Source organism: Betta splendens, chromosome 19 (genome assembly GCF_900634795.4).
Source record: "Betta splendens chromosome 19, fBetSpl5.4, whole genome shotgun sequence".
NCBI classification, from domain to species: domain Eukaryota; kingdom Metazoa; phylum Chordata; class Actinopteri; order Anabantiformes; family Osphronemidae; genus Betta; species Betta splendens.
The window spans coordinates 6,613,268-6,625,591 of record NC_040898.2 but is presented as its reverse complement, the minus strand read 5'-3'; the positions used below and the strand labels follow the sequence as shown (position 1 = coordinate 6,625,591).

The 12,324-nt window shown below is 42.5% G+C and overlaps 2 protein-coding genes across 27 annotated transcripts in view; both read right to left on the bottom strand.

Annotated features, from left to right (window-relative positions):
• The window catches only part of LOC114846564 (NACHT, LRR and PYD domains-containing protein 12-like), a 137,614-nt gene that overhangs the window by 108,024 nt on the left and 17,266 nt on the right, over positions 1-12,324 (bottom strand). For 2 of the 26 annotated variants that reach the window (XM_055504123.1, XM_055504124.1), the window contains exon 1: positions 4,961-4,980. The exons of 14 other annotated variants lie outside the window; for them this stretch is intronic. Coding sequence is in view for 10 of the 12 variants with exons in the window: in XM_055504101.1 (XP_055360076.1) it covers positions 4,961-5,088 (128 nt within the window). In the remaining 2 variants the exon portion in view is untranslated. Of the gene's footprint in view, positions 1-4,960; positions 5,126-5,793; positions 7,381-12,324 lie in introns of those variants that run through there. 10 more of the 26 variants (XM_055504101.1, XM_055504102.1, XM_055504113.1 and 7 more) reach the window with 10 other exon arrangements.
• Positions 9,273-12,324, bottom strand: part of LOC114846562 (NLR family CARD domain-containing protein 3-like) — a 12,374-nt gene continuing 9,322 nt past the window's right edge. Inside the window, exons 3-6 of the mRNA XM_029135617.2 lie at positions 10,811-10,984; positions 10,377-10,423; positions 10,187-10,257; positions 9,273-9,800 (exon numbers count right to left, since the gene is read on the bottom strand). The gene's annotated coding sequence lies outside the window, so the exon portion shown is untranslated. The remainder of the gene's footprint in view (positions 9,801-10,186; positions 10,258-10,376; positions 10,424-10,810; positions 10,985-12,324) is intronic.

Genomic DNA, 12,324 nt, shown 5'->3' with positions numbered 1-12,324 from the left:
AGATAATTCAGGTACAGGTAGCTAGGTAGGCTAATGAAATCTCATCTGCAAGTTAGCTCCTCGGTCAGAGTCAGTAGCAACTTATTGAGTTTCTGTTGAAGCCTTTTAAAGGAAAGCCTTGTGTCCACTACCACCACGGTTATGCATCCCTTTCAGGTACCACAACCCTGGCAGTACCAATTGTGGTTAGATTAATCTAGAAGCAGGTCCATGTCTTTATAGATCTCATGCAACGAGAGAATGTACACACTGTAGTCCACACCAGACACAAACATGTACACTTCATAAAGACACCAACCTGGCAAGGCCTTGCCAGCTAACAACTCTTTCACGAGTTGACCAGCAAACACTAACCACACCTCTCTTCACTCATCTATCCCTCTCTTTTCTCGTGTTTTCTTTCACCTAAGAAATACATAGGAAATGATATGGTTTAGGATTGTAGACAGACATGCTTTTGCCTCTGCTCAGACATGCTATTGCCTCTGCTCAGACATGCTATTGCCTCTGCTCAGACATGCCTCTAAAATGCTCAGACTTGCCTCCAACTCTAGCAAACAAGGACTGTTTGGAATACATGGACTGTCAATGAACATTGATAATGCCCACAGGAGATGACAAGTACACTGAGGACCTTAACGAACCTGTCAGAGCACATGGACCCTTTCAACGTCTTGTTCCGAAGCGACGGCTGACACGCCATCATTCAGAACAAAAAGGGGGGATGTTGGGGGACCTTATATGTATAATCTGTTATTAACAGAATTATTATTAAGGTCCCACATGCTCAGACAAAGGAAATACTGCGGCCTGCATGTAAAGTCCTCATCCTGATAGTAGTGAATGAGAACAAAGAGATTTCAAATCTCAGCGCCAAAACCAGGCGCCAGGCTGGGGACCCATACCTGGCTCCCCCGCTGACATCCAACTCCCGCTGACACAAGCGACAAACGGAGGAGAAACTTGGACGTCAGCCGTCCTGATTGGACCAAACAATAGGACGGGCGTGACCAAAAACACGGTTATAAAAGTCGCCGTGACCGAAGACTCGTCCCTTGTTCTCTCCCTTCTTCTCTTCGATCTCCCCTTCCCTTGTTCTTTCCGACCCTGTCCCGTTTCCCCTTGTTCTCTTCGACCCTCTCGCTGCCCCACCTGGAGCTCCCTCTGCACCGGCACGCCTGAAGCCTCCACCGCAGCCAGCAGCTGAACCAACGGAAACGTCGTCACAGAGAACGGGCCTGATCACCCATCTACTTCCAGCCACACGGCAGGAAACCGCCAGCTTAACCGCCTCACTCGCCGCCGCATCAGCTGATCGCGACGCGATCACCGCGACGCACACCTGGACCGGACCGGACCGCAACAGCGCAAGCACGCACGCTCGCAACGCCGGATCGTCTCACCAGGATTGAGCAGTAAGGCAGAGGCATTCTTAAGTCTGAGCAGAGTAGAACTCTTAGGGGATCAGTAATTGTTTTGTTGTTGTGTTTTCTTTTCCTGAACACGCGATCTGGTCACTGTGTATTTCCGCGATCACGTGACTGTAACGCTGTTACCGATCTACGTGACTCTAAGAGGTGCACATTGAAGTGTTGTAACCTGTGATTTCGCTAGCTTAAGTGCTTCAGTGTGTTACTGTGTAGTGCTCTGTTTCGGCTGCGACCACGCCAAGCGCACGTTTCACCACCGCACGCTTCCGCGATCACGTGACTATATCGCAGGATATAGTCCCACGTGTTTGTGTGACCACAAGCCTTATCCACGCTAGTCCCACCTCACACTCCTTTACACGCTTCTTTCCCTGTGAGCGCCAGACACGCGCGCTCCATTCAAAGGGCTCACCGGCACACGCGCGCAGCTGTGCCACCTCACCACGCCCCTAAAGGGGGGCGCTCTCCTCCTCCTCCTCTTCTCTCTTTCTCTCTCTCTCTCTCTCACACACACACACACACACACACACACACACCTCTTATCTTAGGTAACGCGCATACACATACAGAACGCCAGACGAACACATCATAAGATTAAGTTGTGATTTGCTGAGTTATTCAAGATAGTGTTGACACTAGAGTTAATATTAACTGTTTAATAAAGCGTTCATAATTTAATTGGTCGTTGTCTGTGATTATTTGTACATGGTTTTGCAGCACTAGTGAATTGAGTCGGCTATGGTACGGAGTTCATCCTTCAACCAACTTAAATACAATTGAGACTGTATTGGCTTTTCCAAATCGGTTATTGGTCCCTGGAAACAGGGTGGTGCCCCGTAAATTAAGTAATTATTAATTCAATTAATAATTATTAAATCAATAATAGTAAGTGTTTCACTTGCCAAACTATAGACATTTGTCATATAGTTATATATATTTAAGCTAATAACCAAGATTTGTGAATCTAAATTATAAACATAATTGGTATCTCCAATCAGGAGCTATAAATCCAATTATTATAATTTGTGCTCCTCGCATATCCCCAACAGCAACATACACATAGACTATGTCCACCAGCTACAATTAGGTATCCTCATTATTGTATTACATTTTTAAGTGTTACAATTGTTTAATTAGTAATGTCCAGATTAGGTCATTTATAATTTGATTTTGCTTGCATTTATTATTCGTGTATGTTTTAGTGTTTACTGGGTGTTGCATAAGACAAGACCAGTCATCATGAATAACATTTCATTTGTTACAGCGTTTTAAGGGACCACATATAAAACCTTAATATTCTATGCATTTAATATTGCTGTTTAACCATTCTGACTTCTCTGCTTATTTTAGTGTCAAAATGATCATTATATGTTTATTGTGTTATCGTGTGATGGAACTTTGAACGTGATGAAAAGAGGAAAGCTTAGTTATCCCAGATTTAGGAGCGATCCAAATCAAATAGTTTGATTCCTGATCTGAAGAGGTGGAACTCTTCACCACTGGTTGAAGTCATTTCTCCGCCCTGCAGTGACCACTGCCCCAGAGGTATTTAAACCAGTGACACCCAAGGCAAAACGGATTTCCCTCTATCTTCAAACTTCTTTCACCTTTTCTTTTTGCGTCGCATTACTTTTCTTTAATTTTCCTTTGTTCTTAAATTTTGTAAACCTAAGTTAAACTTAGAAACACCAACGAAAAACAATTTTTATTACGTTAGAAAGTCATCAAGAAACTCAGCGAAACTGAAACTATCACAACCAGTCCTTAATTGACTCGTTATTTTTGATCGAACTAGTTAAATTAGATTCCAGCCCGTTTGCTTTTTGGGCTAGTTTAAGCAGCGCTGACGCTTTGAAACACCTTGGAAGTCCAGCCTGGCTGACTGTTACTTCGCTGAACCCGAGCCGTCATCATCACCGCGGACGACGACTTCTGGCCCAGAGGCCGTGGCACCTGGACCAGAGAGGGCACTGCTCAACCAACCGGTAACGGGAGACGCTGCACAGCGGCTACAGCTCCAAACTAAGGCAAGACGAACATCTCTAATCCTCTGAGAAGTCTGGTGTTTCTCAAAGCGCTGAAATTGAACATTCCAAATTGATTAGTTATCCTTAGATTTGAATTAGTTAGAGACAAATACTCTTTTCGCTTGATCAAAGCCATCACACACCCAGGTCTTGACCATTCTTTGGGTTTTCACTCATTGATTCATTCTTATTTGAGTATTTCCATATTATGTTATTCATATATCCAGTAGTGTTAGATTAATAAAACGTTAAAAGGAATCTGGTTTTGTGTGCATTGTTCTTCAGATTTAAACAGAGGTCACTGAACCGCGACAAGAATTCACGGCATAAGAGACTGATATGGTTTTATCACAAGAAAGTTGTTATTGTTGTTAATAACTGGTAACTCATTGAAGTGACATCTGGCGTTGACTAGATTAATACAAGCGTGGTTTCAGCTTTAAAACAAACCTGGTGCCCCAACTTCGAGGTATATTAATGTTTCTGCATTAATATCAAACTCTTAAAAATTTGAATCCGCTACAATCCTATCTGACTCCCCACCAGACCCAAGGCTGTAAAACTGAATGCATCTTGTCTTTGAAGCTTGGTGTTCCTTCCTTTTAAAACAAGACACGATAATGCAGACGTGAGAATTTAAACAGTCTCCCTCACAGCGAGATAAAGTGGCATAAACAATTCTATTGGTGCAGAGAGACAATCCACTAGAGAGAAAGGGGTTAAAAGGCAGAGATGACTTGAGGTTTGTGGGCTCTTTGCATCACACCTTCGTGGTGTGCTCACTGATCTCTGACCAGCTGTTTTTTTGTTTGTTGATCAATCAATCACAATCAACATCCAAGCATTTCATTTGCTTTCCCCATTGCTTTTATTTTCCTTTACTTTTATTATAAATCACACAAAAGACACTTATCTCATCTGCCTCTTTATGGGAAATTTCCACCACAATGTTCTCAACATGCTTAGCTGTAGCACTGGGATTAGCTGCAGTAGTTTAGCCAGTTAGCCTGGCCTAGCCTTTGCTCCCTACCTGTGTGTTACATGCCCAGCTGAGCATACACTACCAGTATGTTAGTGTTGCATTTTGCAGTGTTGCAATATTTTAGTAAAGGATTTGTAACAATACAAAATGATTTAAACATTAGTCAAATAGCATCTGGAGGATAGAAAACCAAGACAAGTCTGAACCAGTCTCTGCATCATAAATAGAATACAACTACATCACACAACTACAACAACTACTGCTACTGCAGATCATCAGGACGTCTCACACTTGGGATCAGTTCTCAGACCAAATTCCAGCTGTTCTGTGATTGACAGCTGAGACCAAACAAATAATTTCTCTGTGTCATCAGTTGCTTTATTGTTTATCTTAATGATCACGTCTACACACATGAAGTTGATCCAGAAGAACACGAACATCCTGGAAAATTATGGTTAGTTTATAAGGTCAGAGAATAAACTAACAAAGATTCATATCAGTGAGTTTGGATCAGTTCTTACTTTGTGTCTGAGGCTCCAGGTTCAGGACTGAATAATGGAGGCTCACATCTGGACCAGTCATTCTTCATAGTCACACATCTGGATCCTGGAGACTCTGCTCTGTCCTCTTCCTCCACACAAACACTCATCTTCTGAAAAAGCCACAGATCCAGAGCGAAACACCTGCTGTGTGAAGTTTAATGAGTTCAGTCAACAGTTTTACGACTAAGGAATGGTGTTGTAATAATCTGAGGAGCTCATTTTATGAGAGGTCAAAGTTCAGTCATTAGTTTCAAGACCGTTTACTGTAAGAAGTTTTAGTAATGGATTATTCCAAATCAATGCAGTAAAATTGTATGATATTTGCTGAGGAAGTACTCCATGAAGTACTAAGTAGGACTGTGAAGAAATAATGTTCTTCTACTTTGAGGAACTGATTTCATTCAAAGCCAAGTTTTCGAATAGAGGCCAGTTGTGTTTTTAGACATTTCACGAGTTATTTATTATAAATATTTCCAAACATACACAGTAAATTCCATCACTTCTTATATTTTGCAGTTTACGGTATTTTTCGTTAGGACGTTAGCTCTAATATCATCTCCCTTGTTCACTAGAGTGAGTCTCTCGGTGCTTCTCTCCGATCGCAACACTGTTACCGTAAGTATCGCACGAAACGCGCACTTCAACCATATCGACGGTTAATTTGACCGCAGTGACAAACAACAACCAGAGCCTGAACACGAACCCCTCACATGCGGTTCTTGTCACTGTTCGTTTGACAGAAGTGGATCTTGTCTCTTCTTCCTCTACATTAACAAACAGACTCAGTAACAGTAATGTTGTTAAACACTCACCTCCTCAACGTTTCTTCTTCTTCTTCCTGGTGTTTATTTAACTTTTTCTCCTTTTGCTCTGTTCTTGCAAAATGGAGAACTCACTGGAGACGTTCGGTTTCGCTACTGGATCACGTGATCACCGAGGCTCCGCCCCCCCTGTTTACAGGAAACCAGGAGAGTTTAAGCAGCAGAGTAATGAGGAAGCAGCAAGAAGCAATGCCACAGGATGAAAGAGATCCAAACAATCAGTTGTTTTATATTCTGTTCTTAGTTAACTTAGCTGCTGCTGGGACTAATTTATTAAAACTGTAATGTTCAAGTCAACGTTTTCTTATTTACCTAAAGGATGCTGTTTTATGTTCGATCAGAGCAAAGAACAAGGATTTTCAAGCAAGCGTTTGTCTGGCTGTTCCAGTATTTCATGTTTACATTAGTTACAGTCTCAGGTAACGAGTTGAGCAGGGTATTGGTACTGTAAAATAAAGGATTATACAATAAGTAAATACAGGTTATGAGTTCAATGAGCTGTGATAAAGTGTCTTTATAGATTGTGTACAGGTGGAGAAGGCAGCAGAGGTCACGGTTCCTTCTTAGAATGATTGAATGAGTCCAACCATCGACTGGATCCTTTGACTGATGCTCTTGTTCTTTATGGGAGGAGACAATCAGCTGATCCAGGTTTGCCCTGTTCTTGTTCATGAAATGCTTCAGAAACAGGGAGGACATTGTTTGTAGTAGTGCAGCTCCATCACAGAGGGAAGAAGCAGAGGAGGAGTTCAACCTGTTCACTGATGCTGTTAAACTGACTGTTTGTCGTCCAGGTGACGTTCTACTATTAGTGTGTGTTTCAGAACCAGATGTACAGCGATGGATGGAAAAGTAGAACCAAGCTGCTGAACCTGCACTGTCTGTGCTGCCTTTTGATATGTTTTCATTATTTCTGCACATAAATACTTTTTATGTGAAATTACTGTGTTACAGTCACTTTGAGTGACATCATTACTGTCAGTCATTGAGGAGCTTCACATCAAGGCCATGAGTGACATAGTGAAGTTAGACAAAGACGTTATTCCACATTTCCTGCAGGATTTTAGCTACAGTCTTCATTGGTGTGATCATGACTCTGTGTGAACAGACTCATTGTTTAACATCACTGACGGTTCAGTTACTGCTCTTTTCCATAAACTACACCATGTGAACGAACAACCTTCAGTCCCTGGATAAATTTTTCCACAACTAGAGTTTATGATGGTTGTCATGATGTTGGTCTCTTCTCACTGAGTTGAACACTCTGCAGATTTCACACTTGACTTTACAGACTCAACGTGTGATGTGAAAGAAGAGAGATGCAGGTGGAGAAGCTTCCTGTGTTTGTTTAGTGGGAATCCTCTTTGATCACATGTGATGCATCTTCAAGAGTCAGGTTCTACACCTGAACCAACAACTGGACTGGTTTTGTAGAAACCTGGGATCCCCTGATACACACTGCTCTGAACTCTTGTGTTTACCTCAGTTTAGACCTACAACCTTTGACTTTACTGACTAAATCAGAGAAACTAGTCCAAACACAGTATGTGTAGTCAGTACTTAGTGACACTGGACTCTCTCTGCACACAGTCACACAGGCTCAGACAGGTACAGACACCTCATCAGTTCTCTATGGAACCAGGTTTTAGGCCTGATAGAACATGTACCCAGTTCAGCCTGATGCTGTGGAACCACAAACCCACAGAACAGGGTTTGTGAAAGTGACAATAGTTTCATAAAATAGTGCAACAGAAAATGTCAACATAAATTAATAAACAAACAAATATTATAATAACACATATGGATAAAGAGGTTCAGTGAATGTGGTGTTGAAGGTGTGAAGGTGGATCAGTTTGTCAGAGGAGACTCTGTAGAAGGACAGAGAACCAGCAGGACAGTCCACATACACTGATACTCTGTCAGACACAGAGGAGGAGATGGATGTTACTATGTTATTGTGTCTGACAGAGTAACAACCATTAGAGCAGTACAGACTTCAGGGGCCTCATTTCGGGGTTTATTAACCCTGAAATGAGGAAAACTCAGAGTTTTCGGTTTCAGAAAGCGGAGGTACTTAAACCCGTAAAGCGGGGTAAGTTTAAGCCCGTTTCAAGAAGCGAGGTAATGGAAACTCAGAGTCAGTTACTATGGCAACTTACTCTGTGAACCTAACCTGGTCGCGAGCAGGTTTTATTCGGGAAACCTAGTTTCCTTCGATCTCCGCCCCTTTTTAAAGTGAACACTGTTTAAATGCCTTGTTTAATCTGTCAGTTCATTCATAGATTTCACCTGTTTCCTTCGCACAGAGACCAAAATGTCCGTTTCTAGAGGATCCTGTAGATGAGGACGCTGTATTAATTCACACGGCATTGAATTTACGCCGCGAGAGGATTTTGTCGCCATGAGTTAATTTTCTGTCATATCACCGTGCATATTTATTTGAGCGGTACCGTTTTTCTCTAGACTCCATACATATGTCAACAATCTTATTCACCCATACGTCAAACACATCACCCATCGTGGCCGTGCTTTTACATCCGAGCAGATTCTTTGTGTTGTGTTACGTTTTTGTTTTGCAAACGGTAGTTTTCTTTATAACATTGGAGATGCTGAGCACATTAGTGAAGCCACTGTATGTAGAAAAGTTCGATCTCAAGCGCTTTCCTTGACACAAACTCCTTAAAGCCATTAAAGAGGAGTTTCACAGGATTGCAGGTATGTGGTAATTAATTTGTTTCATTGAGGCTAATCTGAAAAATGATGATCAGTTAATAACATCTGTGACCTCTGGAAATAAACTAATAAATGTGCAGGTGCACTGATAACTCTTTCTAATGGTCACTGTAACTGACGTATCATTGTTTACATCACCAAGATCATATGTGATGCTGCACATATTATCACAAACGTGGAGGCCAAGACTGACTCCGGTCATGACTCATGAATATATTGAGTCAACCCTAATTAACAGGCTGCCCTGTGGTAAGTACATGTATGTCCTATACACTTATTTCAATGCATGCACTCACACTCACAGGAACACTTCTATGCAGCACTAAAGTAATGAGAACTTTCTTCTAGGAGAGATTGACAGCTTTTTGCTGGAGATAGGGGTTAATGCCAGCCCACACTACTGACCCCTCACCCAGAACCTGAAGCAGGCCCCCAGCAGCGCTTTAATGTGGCACTGCAGAATAAGAGCCCAGGGGGAAATGACCATAGGCCTGTTGAAAGCACGTCTGCAGTGTCTACGTCACCTCAGGGAAACACCTGAGAGGCCTGTGAAATTAATGTGACATGTGTTGTTCTCCACAATATTGCAATTATTAAAGGGGAGCAACACCCTGCCCTACAAATACAAGACCCTGAGGAGACCCCTTCTATCATGGTAATCTGCAGAGTGGACAGTCAGATGTGATTTGCCATAATATCTTAATCAGCCATCACTACAACCAATAAAAGAAACTGAATAAATGCAAATCATAATTTATTTGGTTTTCTTCATTTCCTACAAATACAAAAGGCAATTGTTAGATTTTTTGATTCTTCCAATGATTCATACAATTCACCTTTAACTATACACTCACCTCCAGCTTGTGTTTGGGAATTTCAATTTCTAGATCTGTCTTTTCAATCTTGTGGTACAAGTATAATATTTGCTTGAGATTAAGTTTATACAACTCTGTAACCGGTAACTTAAAATACAGAAGATTTATAGTTACAAGACATAGTTCCTCATTACTCTTACAGAATTGAACTCTGGCATTTACTGAACATCACTGAAAAAATCAAAAAAATCAAATATATAGGTAGACCTCTTACATTTTTCACATACACTTGTATCTTGGGGAGTGACTGGTTCTGATGAACTACCTCCAGGAATTCCTTCAGCCCCTGCTTTCCAGTGTTCAGGCTGAGGGCCTTCTCCTCTGCATGCGTCAGTGGTGGAGGTGCAGGTCCTCCACCAGTTGTTTTAGCCTCTGCCTTCTTTCTGTTGGCTGAGTAGAAGTCAAATGAGTGCGCTTAACTCTGAGTCAGACAACTCAGAGTTGCTTAAACCAACTCTTTTCAGCTGTTCTGGAACCGAAAACTCCAGGTTTGCAAACTCAGAGTAAATCAACTCAGAGTTTCGTTTTAACTCAGAGTTTGTTAAACCTCCTTCTTGAAACGGGCCCCAGGAATGATCATTGTATCCAAACAAACAGTCATCACTAATTCCTTTCCTTCTGATTCCACTGTAACTCACTCATATATAAATATATTCTCTCCACTCAACCTCCCAGTAACAGCGACCAGTCAGACCATTACTACACAGCAGCTGAGGACCAAAGTCAAATCTGTCTGAATGATCAGGATATGACTGATCCTCCTCCACATGTGTCACCTTCCTGTTGTTGTCAGACAGTTGTAGTTCTCTGTTCACTGTGTTTGTCTCGATGGTGAGTTGACAGAAATCTGATGGAGAGAACAAGACACAATCCAGCTGCAGTTATTGATCTATCATCAGTTTGATGACAACTCATGACAGTTTGAAGATGGTTGAATGTTGCTGATCTCAGTAAAAACACACTTACACTTGCTCAGACCTGGTCTCAACCATCGGACTCCACCAGGCTCCACCCTGAAAGGAGGAGGGGGTCAGAGACATGCAGACATGGACATTACATGGCTCTCACACACACATTGTTGTAGGATTGTGTTCAGATGGAGGCTTGTATGTAGGGATGGACATTCAGCAACAACTAAGGAGTTGGATCCTTATCTTGGAATCTACGGAGCAGGAGGTGACGTGGAGAAAAGCTTTGACTTCTCTATTTCACTTCATCACTTTTGGTGTCAGACACCTGCTTTCAGTCTCACTCTGTCACCACCAAACTAATGTGACACCACAGGAAGCAAAGTCTGAATGTGTTTATTACCACACACTCCAAGGTTGGGTTCTAAGTTCATAAAGCTCCACATCCCCACTTGCTGCTCCATCAGACACTGTGTGTAGTTGTGTCCATACCTGAGAGTGTCCAGTCTCCAGTGTGGATCCTTAACTCCAGCAAACAGCAGCTCCACTCCTGAGTCTCCTGGATGATTGTAGCTCAGGTCCAGCTCTCTCAGATGGGAGGGGTTGGAGCTCAGAGCTGAGGCCAGAGAGACACAAGCTTCCTCTGAGAGCTGACAGCCTGACAGCCTGAACACACACAATGTTAAAGCACACTTTTTCAATTGAATTTCATTTACAAATCGCCAAATCACAACAAAGTTATCGCAAGGCACTTTACAAAGTAAGGGTTAAGACCTTACACAACTAAACCCAACAGATCCCACATACAGCAAGCCCTTCAATTTGATAGCAACAGTGCAGAGGGAAAAACTCCCTCTCTAACGAAGAAGAACCCTCCAGCAGAACCAGGCTGGATGTGGGCGACCATCTGCCTCGACCAGTTGGGGTGAGGGAATAGAGAGAGAAAAGCACAGCAACAACAGAGCACAGGCAGGATGGTTGGATTCGCAGCTGCCCATCACAGACACAAGGCTCTGAGTCCAATGATACCTGTGGGTGAGGACAGAGTGGGGGAGAGAGAGAGCGAGCGGGAGAGAAGCACAACTACTGGAGAGAAAGAGACAGTTGAACATAGGTTTAGTTTAGAACATTAGTTAGTTGAACATAGAACAATGATGGGAGGATGTTGGACAGAAGAGGTAGAAGGAAACATAGGAGCTTAGTGTATAAATTCCCCCAGCAGTCTGTCTATTGCAACCTAAATAAGAGATGGGTCCTGTGACTAACAATCCACAAAGGTCGAGAGTGTGTCAGCTTCTCGAACCTGAAGAAGGAGCTGGTTCCAGAGGCGAGGAGCTTGGTAGCTAAAAGCTCTGCCTCCCGTTCTACATTTAAATACTCTAGGAACCACAAGTAGCCCAGCGCTCTGAGAACGAAGTGTTCCGCTTGAAGCATAAGAAACTATAAGGTCTTTAAGATAAGGAGCTTTATCATTAAGTGCTTTGTAGGCGAGTAGGAGAATTAAATTCTATCCTACATTTTACAGGCAGCCAGTGCAGAGTAGCTAATGTAGGAGAAATGTGATCTCTCTTTCTAAGGACTTTCTAAGTAAGTAGGCTTTTTAGGGAGCTGTTAGGACATTTTATGAGTAAGGAGTTACAGTAGTCCAGCCTAGAAGTAACAAATCAGTTTATATATATATATATATATATATATATATATACATACGCCTACTGGCTAAAGAAGCTCACTGCAATCCATGAGCGCCTGGCAGCACAAATGAACCAGCTGCTAAAGGATGGGACTCACCCTGAATGGCTGACCGAAGGGCGAACGATCCTGATAATGAAGGATCCCTCAAAGGGTACAGTCCCATCCAACTACCGGCCAATAACCTGTCTCTCCACAACATGGAAGCTCATGTCAGGCATCATCGCAGCTAAGATAAGTGGGCACATGAGTCAATACATGAGCGAAGCACAGAAGGGCATTGGTAAGGATACCAGAGGAGCCAAACACCAACTCCT